The sequence below is a fragment of the Gouania willdenowi genome, chromosome 13 (genome assembly GCF_900634775.1).
Source record: "Gouania willdenowi chromosome 13, fGouWil2.1, whole genome shotgun sequence".
In the NCBI taxonomy this organism is placed as follows: domain Eukaryota; kingdom Metazoa; phylum Chordata; class Actinopteri; order Blenniiformes; family Gobiesocidae; genus Gouania; species Gouania willdenowi.
Genome location: NC_041056.1, coordinates 11,364,694 through 11,390,969, shown reverse-complemented (window position 1 = coordinate 11,390,969; position 26,276 = coordinate 11,364,694). Strand labels below are relative to the sequence as shown.

At 37.8% G+C, this 26,276-nt stretch overlaps 3 protein-coding genes across 4 annotated transcripts in view; all 3 read right to left on the bottom strand.

The window, feature by feature from the left end:
- rpa1 (replication protein A1) overlaps window positions 1-1,411 on the bottom strand; it is a 38,800-nt gene extending 37,389 nt beyond the window's left edge. Inside the window, exons 1-2 of the mRNA XM_028464743.1 lie at window positions 1,267-1,411; window positions 895-942 (exon numbers count right to left, since the gene is read on the bottom strand). Coding sequence (XP_028320544.1) covers window positions 895-942; window positions 1,267-1,296 — 78 coding nt within the window. The 5' untranslated portion in view covers window positions 1,297-1,411. The remainder of the gene's footprint in view (window positions 1-894; window positions 943-1,266) is intronic.
- A 1,423-nt stretch (window positions 1,412-2,834) lies between these two features.
- Window positions 2,835-7,038, bottom strand: serpinf2b (serpin peptidase inhibitor, clade F (alpha-2 antiplasmin, pigment epithelium derived factor), member 2b). The gene is made up of 9 exons (XM_028464958.1): window positions 6,835-7,038; window positions 5,420-5,490; window positions 5,270-5,344; window positions 4,906-5,188; window positions 4,664-4,807; window positions 4,383-4,571; window positions 3,575-3,717; window positions 3,285-3,489; window positions 2,835-3,194 (listed from the first exon to the last, which is right to left on the bottom strand). The coding sequence occupies exons 2-9, from the start codon at window positions 5,471-5,473 to the stop codon at window positions 2,845-2,847; spliced, it is 1,443 nt and encodes a 480-aa protein (XP_028320759.1). The 5' UTR covers window positions 5,474-5,490; window positions 6,835-7,038; the 3' UTR covers window positions 2,835-2,844.
- A 1,234-nt stretch (window positions 7,039-8,272) lies between these two features.
- wdr81 (WD repeat domain 81) lies at window positions 8,273-24,712 on the bottom strand. 2 transcript variants are annotated; one of them, XM_028463856.1, is made up of 12 exons: window positions 24,503-24,712; window positions 22,526-23,014; window positions 18,280-21,818; window positions 18,083-18,190; window positions 17,785-17,984; window positions 17,500-17,681; window positions 16,663-16,828; window positions 15,815-15,980; window positions 14,339-15,154; window positions 14,114-14,259; window positions 13,444-13,626; window positions 8,273-9,819 (listed from the first exon to the last, which is right to left on the bottom strand). In XM_028463856.1, the coding sequence occupies exons 2-12, from the start codon at window positions 22,885-22,887 to the stop codon at window positions 9,493-9,495; spliced, it is 6,195 nt and encodes a 2,064-aa protein (XP_028319657.1). In that variant the 5' UTR covers window positions 22,888-23,014; window positions 24,503-24,712; the 3' UTR covers window positions 8,273-9,492. The 2 variants fall into 2 exon arrangements, with proteins under 2 accessions (XP_028319657.1, XP_028319658.1); XM_028463857.1 differs by lacking the exon at window positions 24,503-24,712 and adding an exon at window positions 23,723-23,861.
- Window positions 24,713-26,276: the final 1,564 nt, after the last annotated feature.

Sequence of the window (26,276 nt, the reverse complement as noted above, 5' to 3'; positions counted from 1 at the left end):
GTTGTGTCTCAGTATGTTGATCCTTCACTGTGCAGACTTGATGTTTGGTTTTTTACTTGTCTGTTCAAATGTATTCTTGTTTTGATCATTGCAGCATAAATTAATACAGAACATTAATGTCTTAAATGACAATATTTTGTTCCAAACATACAAAATATTTTTCAGACGTCCCAAATCCGATTATAAAGCACTCCAATACAAGCGGTCCATTCCGTACTCCGCTCCAACACTTCTATCCAAATTGAATTGTTATTTTACATTTATTTGTTTGTATTGTTTTAAGGTTATTTTAAGGTGTCTTCAAGTTATTCTTGTTTTTTTTTAACCTATTCAATTGTAGAATTTTCTTTAAGATAAATAAGTAGTTTTTTTTTTTTTTTTAAATATATATATTGAATTATTTATTATTTATTTATTAATTCAATGGTAGAATATTTTTATGCTTAATGTTAAAATGTATGCAACACCCATTGGTTACTAAATGGATCAGTTTTTCTTATACCACCAAGCCTTTATTAAAACACTACAAAACAAGAAATAAAAGTATGATTCATGCAGATATTGGATAGGATCCATATAAGATAATATTCAACGCTGCAATATCGGTATCGTATTGGGAGTGAAAAAGTTGGATCGGGACACCTCTAGTAATATTTTAAGGCTTATTACTTGAAATTATAATGTACAGCTTATAACTGTCTAACTTTTACTATATATAGTAGTATAATATGCTTGCTGATTAATGCACTTGCTAAAAATCTAGCACCTTTGAAAATAACAAGATCAATTGACTTTTACTGCGAGAAAGAATGTCCAACTTCGGTTTAAATAATAGATAGTAACAATAAAGGCTTCATTCTTTTATTTCAACAAAGAAACTGGAATAATACTCACCACCAATTGGAGAACAGGATCATTGCAACGGCTGCCGTTTGATAAAGCCTGTGAACACAATCTATTAGTTAGCCGTACCCAGGTGTGTATGTTTGTTTATTCATTTAATAAATGTATAAAATGCAAGTTGTTGTTGTGTGGTTGCATTTAATACAGAATAGTCAAGTGTAAATTTGACATTAGAGGATGTATAAATGACGAATACATAGAGGTCAGAGATTTAAAAACACACAGAAACGTATGTTCATTTACGCAACTTTAAATAAATTGAAATAAAATGTGTCAAACCTGCCATCTTGAACAAAGCTAACACTTAATGTTCAATTTTACGAGTTTAAATTATCTTAAACATGGGCGGGTTCGAACACTTACCTCTATCGCTCCCTCAGACAGTTTAGCCATAGTTGTAAAGATATAATTTAGCAGAATAAACCCTAAACTTTAGTTAATTGTAGAGACAAACACTGTAGCTCGTTCACCCTCTTCAGTGGTTCAGACTGAGTCAGTGGCGCCAACAGCTTGGACAAACGCGCCAACGAGCAATGATTTCCGTTTCCGGTCACAGATCTGACATCAGCGTTGACTCCATAAACACCAATCGAGCGCCTGGCGTTTATCTCCAAACTGACCTGAGATCGGTGAGCGGTGTATGACGTCAGGTGCGTTTTAAGATGCGTTCAGTGACAATTAAAAATGAGAAAAATCGTTTTTGTTGAAAATATATGCATTTATTGCTGATATAACAAAAGACAGTTTAGCAGCCTGCTGCTACCATTGTACCATAGAGAAAATTAAAAAAGCAGCTTGCAAGAGAGCAATATCTGACTAAAAATTGTGTGTTAAAAATTATTATTATTATAATAATAATAATAATAATAATAATAATAATAATAATAGTCAATAGGTATTTGTATGGAAGCCCAAAAATGTCATAATTAAATTAAATAAAAAAAAACATTTTCAAATAAATACCATTTTGATAAATAACAGACAAATATATAATATGGCCATTAAATTGTTAAATAAGGTAGTATTAAACCAACTATATGAAATAAAAAGGCCATTGTGGAAAAGGATATTTAAGAATAATAAAACATATTTCATGATAATATTACCTTATTTAACAATTTAATGGCCATATTATATATTTGTCTGTTATTTATCAAAATGGTGTTTATCTCAAAATGTTGTTTTAATTTATTTAATTATGACTATTTTGGGCTTCCATAGTATTGTTCTTATCTTTATGGAAAAAAGACAGTCCAAAATATGAAAAACATTCACAAACTAAATCATAGTGTTTAATACAGTTGGTTACTCTGGAAATATATTTACTTTTTTGTTGTTGTTGTAAATGTTTCTTGCAACCGGCTGTAATTCGTTCCTTTTCTTTACTAACACTTTTCTAAGTTTTATAACAAGGTTTTTAATGGTATTGTGTTTCATTGGGGGCAGTTTTTTTTTTTTAAATGTCATGTAATAATAATAGTTCACAGATGGCACAGTTTTCACACAAAAAAAAACCTCATAAAAAGATTTAGATCAGTTCTGTTTATTGACTTGTTACATAACAACTGAGAGCAAACAAAAACAGGCAGATTGTTCTAACACAGTAACAAATTATTCTGAATCGTGTTGAGTTTTTTTTAGTAATGTGTAAGTTCTTAAATCAGATCTACATCAACAATGTAAATAATATCCATTAGCTTTGGGTCTAGCCAAAGCTGGAGATCCAAATAATAATGGAGATCCAAAAAAAAAAAAGAAAGAAAGTAAGACAAAAAAGGGTGTTTGACTTCTTTTGTGTTTACTTGTAAAGAAAAAAACAACAAATAACAACAGTTTCACCAATGGTTGATCCAACTCACTGATGAAACACTTGGCTAGTCAATAGCATTAGAAAGGGTTTGGTCAGCGTTAAACTGGATGTGCTGAACAGTTTGTCTGTCCTTACTTAGGTGGACTTCCAAATGAACCCTGTTGATTCTTGTCAATTGGGAATCCCATTTTTTCTTTGTCTCCCAAATCTCTTTGCAAAACAGGAGCATCAGGATTGGGGTTGTTAATGACACCCATGAAGATGGGTATTTGAGTCATGTCGTCCATTAGCGCAAAGAAGAAGGGTTGGGTGAGGTGAAAGACTGGACTGGATGCTCTTGAGATGACCACAGTGGTGGCTGCAGCAGCCTCGGCGCCTTCCTCATTTATTTCCATGCTGGATTTGTGCATCACACTGGAAACCAGCAGGGGGCCATCGGCCATTTCTGCCAAGTTGGGACTGGAAAACATTTTGCCAAGACCTTCCAGAGCAGTGAGTAAAGATCCAACTTTAGAATTTTGTCAAAAGATGTATTTTTGTTGAATTATTAGCAAAAGAAACAAAATCTTACCCAGTTTGGTAAAAACTTCCTGCAACTCTTGAGCATACTCCAGTTTGAATTTGGGGACTTTAACCTGAACAACCCTCTCTTTGGGTAGATTATTATTCAAGCGTGAGATGTTCAACTTTGCAGAAAGTGCAGACACATTCACTTGGCCAGACAGAGGCATTACCACCAACAGACTGACAGCCTTTTGGAAGGGAAAGCTGGCTACCTGCACAAAAAGATGGGTTACAACAAAATTAAGGAAATCATACATTCTCTGAACTATCATGTATATTCTCAAAGTTGCATTTCACCTGTGCTTCTAGTTCATTATCAATAAATAAACGCAAAGGGTGCTTGGCATTTTCCATCACATCAACATCAACCATGTGCTTGTCATCAAGGTAAAAAACCCCCCTGGAGGTAAAGCGTGGGTCAAATCGAGCTCTCCATTCTCCTGTTGAGAAACATTCAAAGAAGGGCTTTTAAATAAATATGTTATATACTATATAACAAATTCAAAATGTTTTAGGCAGGGGTGTCAAACTCACTTTAGTTCAGGGGCCAAATATGTACTACTTTGATATTAATTGGACTGCATATTTTAGGCAGGATAACATGCAGTTTTGACAATATTCTCTTTGATAATTTGCACTTCCATGTATCAATTATATGTGAAGTATGTAAGTAACACAACTGTCAGCCAATGCAGTATCTTCACTTTAAATTGACTTGATTTTAATTTGCCATTTCATTTGGGGACATTTTGTGGAAAAATGTAAGATTCAAGCAAGGTTAAAATAAATCAATAAAAGACTTCTTTCAACAACTGGAGATTAAAAATTACATTATGTGATATAAGCATGGGAAACGTGTATGCAAGTACTGTATGTGTATATTTAGAGGGACAGAGATATCCACAACTGAATTAGTTTGTAAATTACTCAATAATTCATGCAATTTCTGTCATTTTTACTTTTCCCTCGAGCCGAATTGGATGCTCTAAAGGGCCGGATTTGGTCCCTGGGCCTTGAGTTTGACACACGTAGCTTAAGGTTTCAATGCTGGAGTTCCTAATCTTAAGGAACGAATATATATGCTTGCGTTCCACTTGTGATTTACCTTTGAAATGAACAGCATTGATGAGCAATAGAAGCAGGTTTGGTGGTAAAGCAGAAAGGAAGTCACTCATTTGTCCTTTTGTTGCATTTTCCACCCACTCATTTATCTGCTCCAGACTTTCCAAGACCGCTGGTTCCGAGTCATATAACTGACGAGACTCAGTGACAAAACCCTCCTTGGGCTTAAACCCTATAACCACAAAAACTTGTGTTTAGACAAAGAAAATGAGACGTGCAGTTTGAAGTCCTATCTCATTTACACCATAATAAAATCAAATGTACCAGGTCGCAAAAAGATCCGTGTGGCTATTTGTAAGTCATTGTTTGTGAGCTGCTCTAAGATATTATGTAGAGACTGGTGGTAGCAAGGGAGGGTGTTAGCATGAAGATGGTGCATCAGCAGCTCCTCTGTCTCATTTACAGCACCTGTAAAAAGATTGAAGATGAATTAGAAAGATAAGGGATATCCAGTAAGTGTTTTAGCCACAGTTGGGTTTGTATGAGATGCAGCAGGATGTGCATACCTAAGGCCAGTTGGGATAGGGCTAGCGATATGCTTAAAGGAGATATGATAACATTTTGTTGCTCAGGCGTGGGCTCGAGGTTCTGCAGCAGCTGCACTCCCAGTTTCTGAATGGCAGCAGCGATGGGCTCTCGGGACTGAGGCCTTCGGCTGACGGACAGGCAGCCTTCTTCTTCTTCATTTGATGACGTCCCATTGGGTCCGTCGGCCGTGGCTGTCGACTGGGTTGCTGGTGCTGCAGTATCTGCAGGTTCAGATTCAGCTGTGGTGTTGCTTTCTCCTTCCTATCAACAGGGGAAATTACATATAGGACAGTGTTATTACTTCAAACAGTCACCAAATCAAGCAAAGGGATAGACTTTTACTTCAATAGGTTGACTGGGCAGCAGAGGAATTAGAGGCACCAAAGGGATTGACTCATTTTCTGCCACTTCGGCATTCTGTTGGGGAGAGAACATTTTCCTTTTATAATCATCCACATTAAGATATATTTTTAGGTCATTTTGGCATCTTACAGTGGTTCCTTGGCTGCAGAGACAGATTAACAGGAGTGTCAGGCAGAGGTCCATGTCCCTATAGTGTGCAACTGTAAGAGAGGCATTTTAAATTATTTGTTTTTTTAGTTCTTTGAATTAAAAAAATGCATTTGAATAAATAACAAGAGCAGTCAGAGAGCGCAAACCTCTGCCAAGTCCCAAATATCTTGTGAGAAAGTTGAATCCCAATTAATAAGGATACAGTAGTTCCAAATGGGTTCCCCAATTCCTTCCAAAAATCTAGATGATGTGAGCAATCTGGATCCAATCCCGATGAAACTCAGTGGGGTTATTAAGGAACCAACCCAACATAACTGTGTCAAATTTCTTGAAGATCGGTCAATTATGAACCGAGAACTGAATTTTTGAATATTTGCCAAAGATGAGAGATAGGGATTTATGTTTCTTTCAAACTGCTCCCGAATCAGTATATTGATCTGGATCCTCTCCAAAATTGAATGGAATCTTCCAAAATTTTGTCACAATCTGTTAAGTACCGACATAACCCTGCGAACATTCTAACACACACTAAAATATTACCTATTTGGCGGAGGTAATAGATTTAATGAGGGTCATTGTGACAATAATATTGCCTAAGTTTGAGTATTCTTTATTTCTGTACTGATAAGGTAATCAGAACTATAGTTTCTACTTGGAACCACAGCAACAAAATATATCACACCGAGATCAATAAAGTATATTCTGATTCTAATCGTTAATGCTCGAAATTTCTAACGTCTAATAGTCTGGCCTTCTACATGAACACTCTTGCCTTGTGCTGGTAAAACACCCTCTATGGTTTCTATGATCATCTCCTCTTACTCATTAGTTTTAGTCATATAATTCCATTTTACTCGCCCTACTTTGAACAACAAAAGTAATCGGAGAGGTTAAACCATCCTGTAGATTTTTAGTCATTGTTTGGTATTCTCAGTCAAACTTATTCAAGTATTGTCTGTAGATACATCTTACAAGACTTATTTGGCCCTTCTTGTAGAGGAACTCAAACATCAATGCTGTGCCTTAGATATAAACTAAACAAAAAACTCTTTAAGTTAAAACTTCTTACTCGAAAACATCTAAACGTTCTTACAGCAACTCCCGTGGCTGTTTAGATGGATTAAATGGCTTGCGCATTTGTTCTGTAGAAAAAGTATCACACATTGACATATATTTCAAACATTACATGCTTTGCATTCAAAATTCACATCAAATGTTAACCTAAAAAAACCTCTATCTACACAACCAGCTTGGAATATCCAGACCTTGCGCCGACAACAGAATCCAGGATTGTGAGTAATTCCCATCAGGATTTTTTTAAATCCTCAAACAATTTATGAAGAATAACGACTCTCGAAGAAAAAAAAGCATCTTGAAGATATATTTGATCTTACCTTATTATTAGATTATTAAATAAGAAAAAAAAACTTGCTCTACTCTCCAAAAAAGGAGCAACCAAGTGCTGTGGATGGCAGAATTCCTGAGAGTAAAAGATTGGCATTTGCTCAGCAAACTGTTGAATATTAACCTACATTGATTGGGGCCTCATTTAGTCCACTATTTGTGTGTAAATCCAGCAGTGACTCCTCCAGGGTGAAATAACAAAGCCTGGTGCTTGCACCTGCTCACTGCACGTCATTCAGCAGGTGAAAACCATCATGACACAAATCGTGGACAGACAACATGACAGCTCATTTACAAATGTACCATTCAACCAGCTGTGTGAGGTAAACAAATACAAGTAGCTCATCTCAGATGAATCATGTTTCCATGAATCCTTCTAAGTTAAATGTGTTCAATTACAAACTGTATGAGAGAAACCATTGAATCCTCTCACTGATAAACACAGTATATTAAAGTTGGAGAAAAATTGTTGCAAGAGGCACTAATATAAACAATGAATAATAATGTTTGGTTACTTTTCACTATCTTGTAGATCACATGACCTTCATTTGCAAACAAAAAGAGGACTTTGTCCAATTGAAGCTCCACTGATTGCGATTTAGCCCCCACAAAAAGTTAGAAAGTAAAGCTAGGAGTAGAGATGATTTCAGGTGAATCACAGGAACACACACACACACACAGAAAGGCAATTTTCTGGTGGCATTTTAATGCCTTAATGTCAACTCTCAAAGCAAATTCAGTTGGTAATTGCATTTCTGATTAAAACTAAATCCCCTCTCTCCTGCTCTGTTGAAAAAGTACAAATCCATCCTTAAAGTCAGCAAAATGGTTTATTGTTCTAGGAATCTGTGATAACCACATTTATGTATCTGAATAATATCCAGGGAGTTTGTCTGTGACATAGTATATGGTAATCTTAAAGATGTAAATCATTGTTTTAATCAGAAATAAAATGTCTTTAAGTGTCCAAATATGGTGTAAAAGGTGGTGAAATGGGATTTTAAAAACTACAGAAATTGGTTAATAGTTGCAAAATAGAGTGGTCAAAAACAAAAAGAAAAATTGATAAGGGTTCAAAGTGTCAATATTGGAACAACTAGGCAAATAATGGGCCTGACAAATTGTGAACATGGTTAAATCGGCAAAAATAAGCATTAAATATGATGAAAAGAGATTAAAAGTGATAATAATGGGCCAACATTTGCAACAAGTAGTGGGTAATGTGGTGGAAAGGGTTTAGAAGTACTGAAAATATTGAACGGGGAAAAAAAAATGTACAGAAAAAGCATTGAAATTTGATGGAGAAGTGGCAGAAATGAGAGTAATGTAGCAAAAATGTTTTAAAAAGTGATGTAAATAGGTGAAAATAGGGAAAGTTTAGTGTATGGTTGCAGACACATACACCCACACACTAAAGAAAGTCGTTGCTCCAGGTTATACATTAGGGTTTTTATTAGCTTTTCCAGTTAAAAGAGGCAAGAGTACCAACAGTAACCAATGACTAAAGAATTACAAAAATAACAAAAAGCATAGCTGGTCTTTACATAGTGGAGCCGTTAGCCCTATAATGAGCATCTAATAAAGTGTAGTAGACTTCTCAACAAAGCACTCTGTGGTCTATAGGCAAAGAACTGGGCAGGTTGGTGGGTTGTGTCTACATACAACATGAGAACCAGACAATGACCAGATTAGAGGATGGAAAGGGAAATATAGAGAAGACGTGAATGTATATTAATTGATTCACGCAAAAAGAATCAGAGAAACCACATTGTTCATTGATTAATTATTTAGTTGGCATTTTCATGTGCAGACACCCATAAAGGTTAAGGTACAAAAACAGTTGATCTTGGCATTGACTGGTCCGGTCTTAAACTTTTTGAATCAGAAGTTTAAGTCTTTAGAGAGCAAACTTGAAACATTGTTTTTAAAAATCCTATGCAATCCTGATGCATTAGTGGAAAAAAATAAACATCCAGTCTTTAAAATCTGAGTCAAGTGTTATAAATCAGGCTATATTTGTGCAGGAGATTAAACAGTGTCGAAGATTTTGTAACATGACCACACAGAGCGTGAGAAGGTAGAGCAAATGATCAATACAGGGAGTGAACCATACAATACATAAATGACCATTAAACAACACAAAGCAATGCTGACATAGAAGTGATCTAGAAATACTGCATAGTTTTGATCAGTGCACTTACGCGTTTTTTTTTTCTATAATCAAGGGAAAAGGAACTGAGAGTAGTGGATGTAGTTTTGGTTTTGTTCTGCATCTATTGGTGTAAACACTACATACGAGCTTCCTGAGAATGTCCTCTAATTCATTTCAATCCACAGACTAACTGACTTGGCTTGTTATATATTATACATTGATATTTTTTTTAAAAAATGACCAATCATCAATGACCATCATAAAAGTGGGCACAGCGGTACACGTTTTCTATCCATCACATGACGTAACAGACTAGTGCCATACTGGTTAGATTAAATATACATGAAGCTTGTACTGTGGCTCTATTTGTGCTGCTTAAGTCCAAACTGACTTTAAAGGAATGGACAACCCTCAGTTCAGCAACGCTGAGTCTTCAAGAAAAAGACATTTTTAAAGGCCAGTAAAAAGAGTTATAGATTAGCTTTGAGCTCTGGATTCAAGCTAATAGCCTGATGGCCCCGTTTTCAGAGCCCAGCAAAAGAAGCCTCTTAGTGGGCAGGACGGCCAGGCTGGTCAGAGTCCCGCGGAAGTTCTCCGTGCTCAGTTTGGTGCTGCTGACCGGGCTCAGGGAGATGTCAGCCATGGAGTACACGCCGATCTTGTTAGCCACAGTTCCTGATACGATCTGTGAGCCGTAAAGGTCAAAGGCATGGATGGGATCTGACTGGGATTTGTACTGGCGAAGGGGCTTGTTCTCCAGATCTTTCCACACAGCCAGTGTGTGGTCAGTCGAGGAGCTGATCACCAGGTTTCCTTCAGCCGCCTGTGAGGTGGACAGAGAAAAAAAGATTTACTGCTGATGTAGGGCTGCCAATTATAAAAAAAGCAGGACAACAGTCATCAACATCTCCCAGATTGGTTGTCAATAAAACTCAACCTTTTCCTAAATGTCCTAAATCTAAGAACTTGTGTATATATATGTGTGTATATATATATATATATAAAGAAAATATTATCACATCAGAATATAAAATTACTCTCTTAAACAGTTTCTAAGAAAAGCTGTCCCCTTTGAAGATACCTCGAACAGAGTCCAAAAAATAAACCAAGGCCAATAACTCTGGAAAAAATAATTGTGCGCTTCTCATTTTCGAACTCCATCAAGTTATTGATACCCTGAAGCCACACACCAAAATTGGTTACCCTATCTTAAACGGTTTCTGAGAAAAGCTGTCCCCTTTGAAGATACCTCGAACAGAGTAAAAAAAATAAATAAAACAGAACAAGGGCAATAACTCCAGAAAAAATAATTGCGCGCTTCTCATTTTTGAACTTCCTCAAGGTATTGATACCCTGAAGCCACACACCAAATTTGGTTTTCCTATCTTGAACAGTTTCTGAAAAAAGCTGTCCCGTTTGACTCGGACGGACAGCTGAAGCTCAAACCTATATCCCCCTTCCACACTTGGTGAAGTTGGTGGGGGATAATAATAATCACGATTATTTTAGTTATAATTGAAATGACGATTATTCAAACGATTATCTGTCAACCAAAAATGTTTTTATTTTTATACAAAGCAATGTCAAACATATTCTTTAAACATGAATAAAATTATTCAAACACTAAAATCAAGTTTGTTCACTTTTACACAAAACAAAACACTTCTTGCATGTGATGTGTCTTTGCTCAGGGTCTTCTTCATCCAACCCAAAGTGTTCCCATATAAGAGAATTTGACTTGCCTTGTTTGTTTATCAAGCGTTACTCCTGTCATGTTTCAAAACCGCGAGCAACAACTTTCCTCGTGTTAGCCTGCAGGCTAGGCTAGCTTTAGCTTTGAGAGGGGCGGGGCAGAGGAGCTGTCATGCGCATGCATTAAAAAACTCAAAGTTAGTATTAATAATACATTTTTCTTGTGTGTCAAGTCTTGTTCTATGTAGATATCCTAAATCGTAGAAGTTTCTTTTATTTAGCAAATAAAACATGTATAATTTAAAAAAAAATAAGTTTATTTATTTAAATTTTTAAATAATCATTTAAATTAAATTTTAATAATCATTTTTTCTTGATTAATTTATTTTGTAATCGTTCAGTGTAATATATCAAAATCGAATTTTGATTAAAAAAACGGCACAAAAAAACTGTCATAATCTTAGTAAGCCTACGTACGTAGATACGAACATTGTTATTACGGAATTAAAAAAAAGAAATATCCGGCATGAATCATTCGTTTTTCAGCATTGGGGTTGTGACCCCAAGTGGGGTCACCTGAAATGTCTAGAAATTGATAACTAATAATAATAAGAAAGATTTAAATTGTATCTTAGATTTTTTTTTAGTTATCTTTTTTTTTTAAATGAAAACACAACACACAATCTAAAACAACTGTATTCTATACTTTCAGTCTCTGAAATATGACTAGTTCATAAAAGGCAGTATAAAGAAAACAAAATACAGTATGAACATATCTGAGCTGGTGCATCTGGCCACTTTGTGCACTAATCCTGGCTACTCTGTATTTGTTACACAATATAATAAATGTGATAAAAATGTATAGAAAAAAAAAATAAAATTATTCTTTTGGGGTCGCACGACATTTGTCAAAATGGGGTCATGATCCAAAAAAGGTTGGAAACCAGTGCATTAATTGTTGAATAAACTGCTTTTTATTTCACCTTATCCATTTATATTCAGAAACTTAAACTGTAAACTTGACACAAAGTTCTATTTTCAGTGAAAACATTTAGTTGAAACAAGACTTTATTAGACTTGAAAGCAATATAATGTTGATAATGATAAGAATGCCTGTGGTTATTGTAAGGGAGCTGCTATTCTGCACATCTCAGATGTCACTTTACTGCCACACTTCTCATCAACAGAAAGTCAGTTGTTTTTTGAGAGAGGCTTTTTATCAGACATATAGCAAAGCTGGTTAATAACACATTTAATAAATTCAGGATAGAAATGAAAAACTGGCAGGAATGCGTCCCTCTTAGACCAAGTTTGGACATAGCTGTTCTAATGAGTAACTCGAGTCCATGTTTGTCTAAACTTGTGCCTTTAAAACTAAAGATACAATCCTTGACCTAATTTGGGGTTAAATAAAGTTTGCGCTCTGTTTACAGCAGACATGCAGGGTCTTTCAACATCTCTATCCTTTTATTTTGTTAACCACCTTCAGAGAGTGTCAAAATTAAAGTCACTAAATGTGTTTATATTATATATACACATTGATTACTAAAACTTAAGGTAAATCCCAAATATCTGGTGTAGTTTGTAGTCGTATGGTGTGAGATAAAAGCTCCATGGCAGGCTCGCAAAGATTCATGCCTTATTTTCAGTTTTTATTATTCACAGCACAATATAGGTACATTTATATACATATGAAAAATAATACCATACTTAATGCTGAATTCTTTTGGTATGAGCTGAAAGTTTATAAACCTTTGAACACAGTCCACAGGCATATAAAAAAAGCTCATAACTGAGAATAAAATAGGCTAACATAGTAGCTTTCTGTATCCTTCTTGATAGAGGGATGATTTTACCAAAGTGTAAAAGTTCTGTTACAGGGTGGAATGGGGAGGGGAAAAGAAAAAAGAAAATGTTGGGTATGTATGTGTTGAAAAATGCCATTCAAAAATAAAAAAAGACCTTGTTTAAAAATGAGAATTAAATCTTTGAAAGACCCATAATGATTACAAATTAAATCCTGAGTTGATCCCAGAAAAAGCAATCAATACTAAAAAGAGTTAATGATTTTTTGCTATGAGCCATTCCAGGAGTTCCCACGATTTCCTAAAAAGGCAGATTATGATTTAAATTCCAAATTGCATTGGTTTATGCACACACACACACACACACACACACACACACACACACAAAAAAAAAAATCACAAAGTACCAAAGAGGGATAACAACATTTTTTCCGATCTTGCCCCCTGGTGGCAACAAGGCAGCTGACAATTTGGATTACTATGGAAAGTTAATGACAAACTAAAAAAACTTTAGGTTAAAAAAACAACCGGTGAAGGAATGCCCTATGCTAAAAGTTATACACTCGTCATTAACAGCCTTTGTCAATGACAAAAAGTCAAAACTGTCTAAGGTCACATGCAATCTTTAAGGTAATGTGCGCATTAAGTATAAGAGTGAATGTACTGTTAAATGTATTTTTATAAAAAAACTAATTTGCATTATTTGAAAAAGGCAACTCAAATGTACTTTGTTGAATGCTTGCATTTGTTTTGTGTGTATTATTTGAAAAAGGTAACTTGAATGTAATGATTTATGTTGGGCATATAAGCTAAATAGATAAATTGTGATTTGTATTTGAAGATTTTTTTTTTGGCTGAAACAAATGAACTGAAACTGGAACTTTTATAAGTTTTAAAGTACTGGGTGTGAAATGTGTATAAATGAAACGACACACCAACAGTAAGTATACCTTCATTTGCAGGATATCCCCCTCATGAGCCAACCAGCCCCTCAGGATTAGACCAGTTCGTGCATCAAGCAGTACAATGAAGCCTGATGAGAAACCTGCAGCCACTGTTCGTCCCATTGGGCTCGCAGCCAAATAACGGATGAGCCCAGCATTTACATTGTTGTGCGCCAGGCGAAACTCGTGCTGAAAACATAGGTAAAAGTTTAAGTCAATTATGTAATTTAACAAGAATGGAAATCGTTTGATAACCAGAATATTGGCATTTCCTGAAGAAAATGCAAGTGAGGATGCAGGTGCTGGCAGGTGTCTTTGAACACCAATTAGCATTAGCCTAGCATTAATATTAGCAATAGCATTAAGCTAGCATTATCATTAGCATCAGCTAACATTGGAGTTAGCATTTACTAGCATTAGCATATCATTAACATTAACCTAGCATTAGCTGTCAGACAGCTGAATATTTTTAAAGTTAAATGGTTGAAATTTGTTGAAGAACGGCTGAACAGCTGAAGTTGAAGCCGTTAAATCTTAAAAAGCTGAAATTCCCAACAGAAATGAATGGAGACATTTTTGAACAAAAAAAATTTTACTCAATTCTGTGATGGAAGAAAAAAATGTTTCCTGCGTCCTCACTAATTAGTGGATGTTCTAAGTTACATAGCCTGGTTACCTGTAATCCAGGTTTCCGTGGATCAATGAAGCGGAGAACCGAATCCGCACTGCCAAACACAACACTGCAGTGTGGGGCAGGCATGGTGGTGACAGCTGTGATTGGGTTCTTTCCATCCACCGCTTCATAAGAGCGTATTTGCTTTCCTACGCAAAGTAATCAATTGTTAGAAAACAGTACAACAGTATTCAGGCAATGCTGTGTTATCATGAATCCCTCCTGTACCTGTGTACTGGTCCCAGAGATGTACTGTGCCATCACAGCTCACTACCTCCTGTGAGGCCTCCAGCTGTCCAACATAGAAGACGGACTTTCGATGGTCGCTGTAAGTCAGCCTGGGCTTCACCTCCTGTGTCCCATCACCTTGGTTGTAAAGAGGCCAAAGCTTCACTGTTTTGTCTTTACTACCAGAGAGAAAGTAATCCTCTCCTGCCAGTGGCGCTAAACACTTGATGGTGCCGGAATGACCCAGGAAGCTCTGCAGTCGGATTTGGTGAAAGTGGAAATGTGAATCTTGTTGATTGAGACCAATCTCGTATTGCCAGTAAGCGAGCCAGTTGCCCTGCAGGCTGCGGCTGCTTCGGGGGAGCTCCTGCTTCAGTGCACTGTCCTCCAGGGCGGGGCCCGTCAACCACGAGGAGGCCAAAGAACTTGTGCCGGCGGATGGAGCGGTGAGGGTGGATGAAGTAGTGATGATGGGTGTGGCTTGGCTCCCGCGTCCCCATGAGCTAGCTAAATTAACTTTGGAGCCGTCACTGTAGTCAGCATCTTGTGAGACTTGAATGCGATTTCCTATGAGGTGACTCCCAAAGGTGCCCGATTCAGGGAGGGAGTCCCCCAGCTGAGCTGAGGTGGCTGAGGGTGGAGGAAATGGGCTACAACCTGTCCGTCTGCCAAAGGCTGAGGATGAAAGTGCTTCAGATCTGGACGCTGCTGTGGGGTTTGTCTCCAAAGGCCCCTGACTCACACTCTGATGGTAGGACTGGGCCAACTGCCAGACCCGCTCATGATTGGGAACCAGCTTCCGGATTGCCGTGTCACCTTGGACAAAAGAAATTATTAACGTCAATCTTATGAATGCCTTTTAGTGCAATGGTTCTCAACTTTTTCAGCCCACGACCTCCAAGATAGAGGTTCCAGAGTCCAGGGCCCCCCACTGTACCTGAAGGTGGTTGAACACAGACATGAACATTGAAGAACAGTTACGTGGAGACAGGGCCATCTATAAGGGGGAATAAAGGGGAGAGCTTTTTGGGGCCCATCCATAAAGTCAGCAAAATGATGGTCCATTGTTCTATGAATCTGTGATAATCACATTTATTTATTGATCTGAATAATATCCATTGTTATCCAGGAAGTTTATTACAATTTGCGCCATAATAAATAGTCATCTTAAAGATGTAAATCCTTGTTTTAATCAGAAATAAAATGGGTTAAAAGTGACCAAAAATGGTGGAAAAGGTGGTGAAATGGGATTTTAAAAACCACCGAAAAGTAGTAAGAACAATTCGATTAAACTGGTAAATATAAGTCTAGCATGACAAATTGTGAATGTGATAAAGTACGGTAAATATAAGCAAAAATTTGCTCAAATTGTTAAAAAAAATAAAATAAATATTTTCTTGAAGGCATCTGACAACACCCTCCCAGTGACTCGCGACCCCAAGATTAGTGCATCAGGACCACTGTGTCATTTCCTACCTATTAGGCAGTAGAAGGGGATGTACGAGGCATGGGCCATCTCTGCGTTAAACACAGTCTGTAGCTCCTCCAAAACTCCCAACTCATACGTGACATTAGACTCCTCGGGTGTGCGGACATCCACCATCATTACTTCTCCCACAACTCTGCGGGGGGCACTGTGCAGCTACAGTAGGATAGACAACCATGTGCATTTTTAACGAAAAAAGCTCTATATTTTGGGTTTTAATATCTGTAAAAGTATCTTAAAGTCTTTCTATTTCAGCAACTATTTATAGATATCTACTCAAAGAAAAGCTTAAGGCAAAAGCAAACTCCTTTCAGGCCCAGTTCGGTCTTAAGTGGGCCAAACCAGACAAATACTGTATTATTGGGCTATAATTTCAACTCTTTCACATGTTAATATCTGTATCTGCATTTCTGAAGCATTTCTGAAGCTATAACTGTATACAGTTATATGTAGATTTTTTAAACTGGGCTGACCTGTATCTTACTTTACTAAATAACTAATGCATGTCAAAATCATGGGCTTTTCTGACCCATTATAACAAAAGTGTGCTAATTTAGAGGTAAAGTTATCTATATTATATATAATATAAAATTATATATAGTAATGTTTCAGGCAATTGTGGATTACTGCTCTGGCTTCAAAGATTATTGTAAACGTATGAGCACAGATGTGGTAATTACTTGTTATTTCCTTCATAAAATGCTGTAATTAATCTGGTTTAATCCATTTCATATCAAATAATTTTTACTGGGTAGAAAAATGATGTGCCTAAGATCACATAACATATCCATTGATCTATCCAACTTTACACAACACATAATTTTTAGATCTTAAATACCTGATCTTGTAGGAAGTGCAGCAGAGAGAAAACGGCAAAGAACCGGCGAAGAGTCTCGTCCATATGCTGTTGCACCATCTCTCTCCCAATACGCAGACAAATGAGAGCCATTAGGCTGAGTGTCTTCAGACAGATGGTGGTGCGTGTTTGCCCGCCACTGGGGAACCTAGAAAACACAACTGAATTAATAGAATGAAGCCAAAGACTCAAATGATGATATTAATATAGCTTGTTTTGGGATTATATTTTCTGACACGAAAGAGGTAAAAGTTAAAAATGTTTATAGAAGAATAAAAACAGTCAAGCAAAAAACAGTGCTGGGCGATATATATATCGAGATCCAAGATATATCGCTTTTTCTATTTTGGCGCTATAGAAAATTACAATATCGCCTATATCGATATATATATATATACAGATTTTATTTTTTTGCTTATTTTGTTTTAAAACACTTGTTTTAGGAGCCCCTTAGGACAGAATTAAAAAGCACAGATGGATTTCTGAGTACGTCCTAACCCAGACCTTCCCCTAAACAAGCCACACTACAGAACTCACTCAAACATGCTGTTCGATATAGGAGAAAAAGCCAAAAGTGGCACATTTTGTGCAACAGCTTGTTAATAAATGTGCCTGCGTGGCAATTTTCATCAGCGATCAGACAATTATCAAGATTTATATCTTATACCGCCATTTTGAGAAGTCCATCTTGCCGAGCCCGAGCTATGTGTAATTCCTTGGCAAAAATTTGATTGTTTTAAGCCTGCACTGAATTAATAGCTAAATCCTTGTAATGCATGTGTGTATTTATATTGTATGTAGAGGTTAATATATATTTACCCCATAGTGGGGGTGGTAAGCAGGTCCAACAAAGGAAGAAGAATATCCTGGTTAATCTTCATGAGCATGTCCATTAGTGTGGTATCGGACAGAAAAACGATGATCCTCTGTGTGAGAGCAACAGCTCCGATAAGACTGGCCTCTTTGCGTGTGTTGAGACGCTGAGATGAGGGTGGAGACACCTAAAAAAAAAAAATCATCAGTATTTCAGTAATTAAACACAAACATTCCCCAGGATTGTTTGTATATCAGTGATGATTATCTGGGTAAATGTATTTGTCTTACCAAATATCCGATGTAAGGCAGGTACTGGTAGGTAAGGACAGGCTCTCCGTAAAGCTGAGCTATGTAGATAAGACAATCCAACACAGGTCCTGCTGTGTGATCACCAACCACAGGCTTCTTCTCATACACACTGCCCATCCCCACACTCTCCAGGCTGCTCTCTTCACACACTGGGGCAACAAACTGGTGGTTTTCAAGTCCTATACAGAAAAAACAGAAGAAGTAAAAAAAACAATATTTGAATGAATGCAAAATATTTTGTTGATAATATCAAATGCCTTGTTACAAATGTGCTCACCAATGTAACAATTTGTGAGCAACCGTAGCAAATTTCTGGCAACATATCGAGCTGTCACAGTTGGTCCCAGTTTTGCTGATAACCACCGAACTGTCTTGCAGACAGTATCTGAATATGGACACACGGTTGCATTTATTATACAATACAGATTAAGATTGTTTATACATATTAAGAAAAAAAAAACAAAATGTACACACCAAGAAGAATCTTTTGCTCTTTCTCCTCCGATTCTGCTGGATTATGTTCATCCTCTTCTTCCTCCTCTCTTTCAATCTCCTTCACGGACTCTCCCAGATTAATTTCATTCACAAACTCATTTTCTAGAGTGCCCACTGTGGTTTCTGAACCGGAGAAAGTACTGGTAAGCTCAAGGTTTAGGGCCTCAGCATCACTTGTTCCAGGTTTGCCCTCATTAATCTCAGTAACCTCTTCTTCCTCGAGCTCTCCTCCCTCCTCTCCCTCACTGGCAGGTTTTAGGTCTTGACTGCTGTCAGCTGACTTCAGACTGGCTCGATCCCGCATTGAATCCTCCCCCAGAGAGAGTTCACTTGTACTGCTTTTGTCACTTAATTTGCCCACACTCAGGGACTCTTGGTCTTGATCTTTGGCTGCAGCAATCTGGTTCTGCTCTTTCCCAGGAGCGACTACCCCTGCTTCGCCATTGACATAGAACCCACTTTCAAAGTCCTCGGCTTCAGATAGAAAGACTTGGTCACTGAGAGTGATGTCTGATGAGTAGTTTATCTGACCGCTCTCTCCAACCACCCCCACCCCTCCACTGGCTCCGCTACCACCGCCACCTACTGATCCAGACGGCGGTCGCACCTCGCCACACTGAAAGTCTTCTTCCTCCTCCTCACCTATATCACACATGCCTGTCCTCATTCTTTTACAAGCTTCCTCACCAGAGCTTGAGACATTTCTGTCAAAGCCAGTGATAACCTGCAGCACATGCGGGAGGAGGATGGACAGAAAGGCCTGCAGGCCAAGCCTCATGATCAGCTGCAAAATGAAACAGTCAGTGTAGAGATAGAAACGTCCACGAAGGCAGTGGGGGTTTTCATAAATGCTGATCAGGGGCTTCAACAAATACTTGTTTGCATTTCTGGGGCCCAGCACTCTGGAAATGGGCTCAAATAAATACCAAGCTGCATAGACAGCTGTCGACTCCTCGAGCATGAGGGTGAGAATAAAGGGCAGGAGGATTTCCAAACCCTCTGCAGTGATGTTGCTTCGTAGCAGCAATTCAAGCAGCTGCCACAGGTGAAAGACTACATCTCGTCCTTGAAGGCTGCACATTGACCCTATTTTGGAGTGGTAAGAAAAAATAAAATCATGAAGTGCAGCAAAATAAGAAGGGAAAGGTAAGGGTGTAGTGATGGCATTTAATAACTGCTGTGGAGTCGGAGGAGGAAGCCCATTACAAATTGGATCATATTTGAAAAGGAGAGGACGAGAGCAGTCTTGCTGTTCTCCATGTGCTTGTGTTGAGTGCTTTTCTATTTGCAACAGTTTCTCGAGAGCGTCATGCAAAGAAAGGGGCACATCTCGGACATTGGAAAAGCAGAGCTTTATAACAGCTTGAAAGCGTTGCCTAAGTGGGGTTCCTGGTTTTAGGCCTCTCAGCTTTGCAGCAAAGAATAACTCAGCAATGAGAACACCAAAAGCCTGCATGTCTCTTTGATAGAGTTGTGTAACAGAGGGGAGAGATTGTGCTATTGACCCCGTTCCTATGCAGTCATTAGACACTGCAGAATCCCAGACTTCAGCATGAAGACTCCTAACCAGAAAATTGTTCAACTTCTCAAGCTCCTCCAAAGGCTGCAATGGTTTGAAACCTTCAGGGAGAACGATCCTCATCTCCTCTGCTACAGTGGGAGTCACATTTCCTTCAGCGTGTTTTTTATTCACTGTCCCACCTCTTTGTAACATTGAAACACGTAAACCAGGAGGACCAATTGGGAAATCACTAGAAAAAGAAGTTGGAGACTGAGAAACAAGTGCAGTGTGCTCTCCTCCCATTTTTCCCATCATAGTACTGTTGTTTGGCAGTGGTCCAGAGCTGGATACAGATATGGTTGAGGCAGCTGTTGCCAATGAGTCTAAAGCTTCTGTTCCTTGTTCAAGGTCATCGTCCTTGTCTACCATGGTCCAACCACTGGATTCACATCCGGTGGTTTCTGGCACCAATCCATCCAAGGTGTCAGCCACAGTCTTAATTGATGGAATGTGAAGGGAAGGCACATTAAGAGCAGCAAGACCCAGGAAGGGAGGCTCTGAAGGGGCATACTGGTTCGGTGATAGGCGGGGTGGGTGGGGCTGGTCAAACAGTTGAACTACACCACAGGTAGTTAGATTTGTGTGATTGTCTACAAGATGCAAGCACACATTCTTTGCCTTGACGGCCTCTTTTCCGGACAGCTTGTAACCAAACGTGAGGTCAATCCAGTGGTGCAAATGCTGGGACACCTCTCTGCTCTCCAGGAGACACCGATGCACTTCAATAAACTCCTCACATGACTTGCACCAAGAAGGCACATCCAGGTCGGGCATGTCGGGGTGAATGGAGTGGAAAATGGAGGGATCAGTGTAGAACTCTGGAATGCATTCATCTGGGGTCCAGCTTTGCATGCGCTCCATGCTGCCTGGGTACTCATTGGGCTCCCACTGCGATCGCACATGGCTGCACAACACGGACTTGGGTGTCTGTCGTGCTTTGTAGACATAGTAGGTAATATCTGACAGAACATCGGATATGTGATGAGGTACATAAAAATGGTCAGACTGTCCTGAAGTGCCAGCACCTACATAGCCGCTAAGATCAGCACCTACCCCACCTCCAACCACCCCATTACCAGCTGCAGCTGCCAGAGCCTCTTTCGTCATCTCATATGTAAAGTCCAGTTGCTTGTCTCCTTTGTTAAGCCTGAACTTTGATCGCCTCAGGTCTCGGAATTTTCCAAAGGGCACTGTGAAATCCACAACCCACGGCAGGACTGGGTGATAATTAGGGTCACCCGCTCGCCGGCCCGCTAATTTGTTCAGTTCCATCAAATAGTGAAAGTTGCTGACACGACCATGGACCCAGTCTAGGACCAGATTCTTCAGTTCAGCAAAACAGTCCTTGCAATGCGTTTTGTTTCCTTGGCTCATAGATGCACTTTCACTTTGACACTTTGGCTCTTGTCTTTCACTGTTGAGATGATCTTCTTCCACTGGTTCCTCATAATGCGTGAGGTTGAGCTTGAGACGACTGCAGAGCTGCTCATCAACTGCTATGTCCTGCAAAGACAGCTCTCCACACGACAGACCCGCAACATGACACGCCTGTAGAGCTGTTAATACCTGGTACAAAATAAACAGCACTTTGGCATGGCTGCTAGTGAGCTTGGAGGGACTGAATGAGACAACGTCATGAAGAGAATACTGCGTATAGGGTAGGATTACATAAAGCATTTCTGCCGTCTCCAGCAGACATTCTACTTGTAAAATATTCGGACACAACAGATCCAACTGGGACTTGGAAAAGTGTGTTGAACTGGATGGCAAGTAGTTATCCTTGTCTTTTTCTCTTGCTGGAGACAGTGATGGTGACGCTCCATCAAGTGAGAAGAACGTGGAATTGTAGAGCTTCTGCAGTGCTTGATGCACTGCATCTAAAGCAGCAATTTGCATCTGCTCACAGGCTCCTGCATACGGCTGCACAAGTTTGTGATGAAATTCACGCCACAGATTCCTGAATAATTAGGAAAGAAAAAAAAAAGAAAACCAATTTAAAATCTAGCAAGCTTCACTTTACAGTTTAGTGACTTTTCCCAAAAACATTTCAAAGAACACACAAATCGATTATTCTGGAAAAACAGCAGATTTAAATCTCCCAGATCTCATCCAACTCAAAACTGTCCAAATGATTTATAAAGCAAGCAAAGATGCACCTTGCAGAAAATCTTTTAGAGAGAGAAGGGGAATATAATTTAAGAGGAAAACTACATTTCAAGATCCAATATGCCAGTACAACACTGAAAAGGATGAGTGTAACAATAGCAGGGGTAAATTAGGGAACTGCCTAAAAGATGAAAATAAAACAAAGCAGCTTTTTTAATCAAATATCATTACTAAGTTTAGAAAAGAATAGCAAAAATTTTACCAGGACATCAATAATATATATATATATATATAAAATGGTATATAAAATATATTAATACTTAATAAACATAAAAAAGGTATATATATTTAAAATTTAATTGATTAAATTTGTGTAGTAAATATTAAATAGTATATTATTATTATGTACTTGTATATTGTGTATTTGTTGTCTTTTTTGTTTTTTGAAGACTACCAAAATAAAATTAAAATACAAAATATATACTTCTTGTTTCAATAAAGTCTCAACACTTCAGTTTTGCTGACATGTAAAGAAAGATTGCACGATAAGAACAGTACCTGACATTGTGCTGCGACACACTCTGCATGGTTTTGACGTAAGAATCCTGCATATGTGATTCCACCTGTTGATGACATGGGTCCCGACTCAGTCTGTAGCTTAACCTGCTTTTTCTTAGGCCCTGAATACACACTCGAGTCCATCCAAGGGGTAACTTTGCTTGGGAAAGCTGAAGGTAGGTGGAAGTTTCAGCCTCACTGATGCTTTCAAATCTTGGACAGCGCATCAGCCTCCTCTCCTTCAGTCCCGTCAGCCAGCGTAGAGGAACAAGAGCGACCAGCTCCCGAGGACGAGGACCTGGCCCTTGCTGTCGCCGGTCAACCCCCAAGTCTTTCTCCACTGCCTGCATCAGCCAATCCATGATGCTGGTGAAGCTGTGCGCACTATTCAGCTATACACACTGCAATAGCTCGGATGGCCAGTCAGGCATTCATGGCGGAAGAAAATGATTTATTGAGAGCAGAAGTAATCTCTTCGTCCAATGGTCACTGTATCAAAAAAAACACAGAACACAAATGTGAAATTTAATGAGAGGCAACTTCTCCAAAGAAATTTTGTGGTGCAAAAAAAAAAAAAAAAAAAAAAAAAAAAAAAAATCAACATATTCTGTAGTTGCTTTATGCAAAATGTAGTTTCGGTAAGGGATGAATCAAATCTAAGTACAATGTGAGTTTGTGGTGGGACAAATAATCGATGCATTGTCATTCAGACATAGTAAACAAAAATCAATCCATACATTTTCAATAATAATTTCTTTATATGGTAAATTACAAGCAATAATGAAGAAGGAATGATAACAGATATTGTCAAAGCACATAGGTTGAGCTGCTGATTTTGTTTATAATACTTAATAAAATGTATATATTCTATAATTTAGAACAACCCTTTTTTGTATTGTATACTCCGCTCCAACACTTCTATCCAACAGCTGACTGATTCAAATACTGACAGTAAAAAGTACCTGAAGTGAACTTGAAATATTCTATATTATATTTTAAGGTTAAAATGTATGCAACCCATTCACATGATGCGATCTGTTCTCTATTTCAGTAATATGGCTTGATCCACCCTTTTCGAACATTATACACTACAAACTAAGCAATAAAAGTATGTATGGGTCGGTATTGTATCGAAAGTGAAAAAGTCTGGGACACCCCGTCCCCTACCCAATATAATAGCAGAAACAACACAATTACCTATTTATCACGGCAGCTGTTGCTCTTTCCTCATCAATGTTATTGTGCAGAAAGCCAGCAAAAATGCTCCGGCTGCAAATTTTAAACAACGCAGGCCACAGCAAAGGATGGAGCATGGATTCCATTGAATTGATGAGCAACTACAGCTCAGACAGTGAAGAATTCAACACGTGTAATGGGGCTGCAGACAGAGACAGTGCAACTACAAACCACACCCGAAGACAAAGACACATTTGTGGGCATGTGTAACAAAAAAAAACCGGCATTAATTATACATTACCTTTTTTTTTTTTTTTAAATAATTGTGAACGTGTAAGTGTATTTAAAAGCAACATGGGGAAGAATAATAAACTAGCCAAAGGCAATGAGATGCAGTGAAACCTTCAGTTTACACAATACTGTATACTAAGACTGTACATACTTTTGTAAAAATATGTAATCTGCGTACGGCACAAAATATGCGATGCATTTTCAGACTCAAACTTGGTATTTTCCTCATCTTGAGCAACTGGTCAAACGATCTGTTAGCACAGAGGAAGTAAGTGAGAGACACAAAAAGATTACAGTTAGCTTAGCATTGCAGCACAAAACTTAAAAAAAAAGCTTCAAACTCCGTTTGCTAGCACTGCCAACATGGAGTTATTTAAAAAGAGCTAGATTTGCTTTGTTTACCAGTAATAACAAAGTAACAGCTGTCCGTGGCTGAGCTACCAGTGAGCTGACTTTGTCGCTAGTTAGCGCAAAGCTAACAGTGCTACTACCCACTTCAACACACTGTACCTTAGTGCAGCGTTAGCTGAGACGAAACCGGGGCACAGTGCGGGGTCCTCCGTGTGAGTAGGTCCATGTTAGCGCCTGAGCGGAGGAGTGTCAGTGGACAACCAGCACTCGGTCAGCGAAAAGTGTTTTGTTCTGAGCGAGTTGTTGGAGCCATGTTTTTTGAAGCGAGGCCACACGTGACACAACATCAACCACATGTCATGTGATTGACTGGTCGCTCGCGCTGGATGAGAGAAAAAGTCACATGCGTAGCACGTCAGTGGGTGAAGGGAAGGAAAACATTATTACCATTTAAAAAAAATAATACAATATCTATTTTATTTTATTTTTTTTTAATTTACTAATATTAATATTTATATTTTATTATAAAACTCAAATTAGTTATGAAGTTATTCCTGATAGAGGTTGATTATTATTTTAAGTTAATTACAAATAGCGAAATGTATAATTATTGATAACCATGCGATACGATGTTTTTGTAAAGGGGGAAAAAAGAATCCATTTAATTAAAAAAGCAGTTTTGGTAAATCCATGCTTTTTACTTACAGTATATACGTACTCTGGGTATGATCTTTGATTTTACATCTTGTAACGTTTTAATATTGCGATATCTTTAATAGTATTTAACAAACGAGCTGTCACAAATACTAGTAATATGTTATTTTACGTGGATTATTACTTTTTATCACTATGAGGTCTGCCATACCTTGTCGCTGCTGTTGCAGTTTGAATTGTGAACAAGAATTACTAATTTTTTCATGTTTGTACACAGAAAACTTTAAATAAAGTTTAATTAACTAATAATAATAATAATAATAATAATAATAATAATAATAATAACAAAGAACAATTCTGATACCATTACACACAACTAGAATATAGTCAACTTTAGTTTTTTTACTGGTAAAAGTAGCCAGAATAATAAACTATAAAATCCATGCATGGACAGGAAGTACCACCATGTTTTAATTTAATCACATTTTTATAATTTAATTTCATTTTTAACAGTATGATTCGGTTCAGAATATGGATAGAAGATTGATATCAAAATATCAACAGAAACAAAAACGTATTCAGAACTTCTCTATTTAAATTTGTGTTTGTTTTCATCTCCACAAGGTGGCAGTATATATGCAATTCCACAGATCATTCCATCTTCCTACAGCAACTCATACATCTGTCATTCAACCTCACAGTGACAATACATTTTTAGAATGTTTTAATTTAATTAATCCCTTATGGCTAAGTTTTTAAAAGTTACTTTTTGCTTTGTTAATAGATTTAAAGGAAATTTTGCACAAAGACCTGCAAATCTCATTCTTGATCTACCTTTAGCTTATACTGAAGCCTGAAGACCCTGCAGGGTCGTATAAAGGAGTCTATTTTAGCTGATAGGACACAGTCTACAGCAGACACGGGCAACTGGTGGCCCAAGGCCCACTTGAGGCCCTCTATCTAATTTTGTGTGGCTCCCAAAACAAATCATCTAGATTCAAGAAGTTGGAAGGAATCTGAAACCTAAAATACAGAAAATAACTCTTCAAACAAACAAAATGACTGACAAATGCACGAAATGTAAAGAAAAATGCACAAAGTAACAACACAAACTCACAGAGCTACATTAAAATATGCTCAAGGATTCAATACACAAATTAACCCAAAAAATATACAAAATTACCACAAAACACACAAAGTGACACCTAAAACACAGACACACACAAACCCATTGTTGTTTCCTGTATTCTGTATTCTCAGTGTTGTCATTGATCAAATG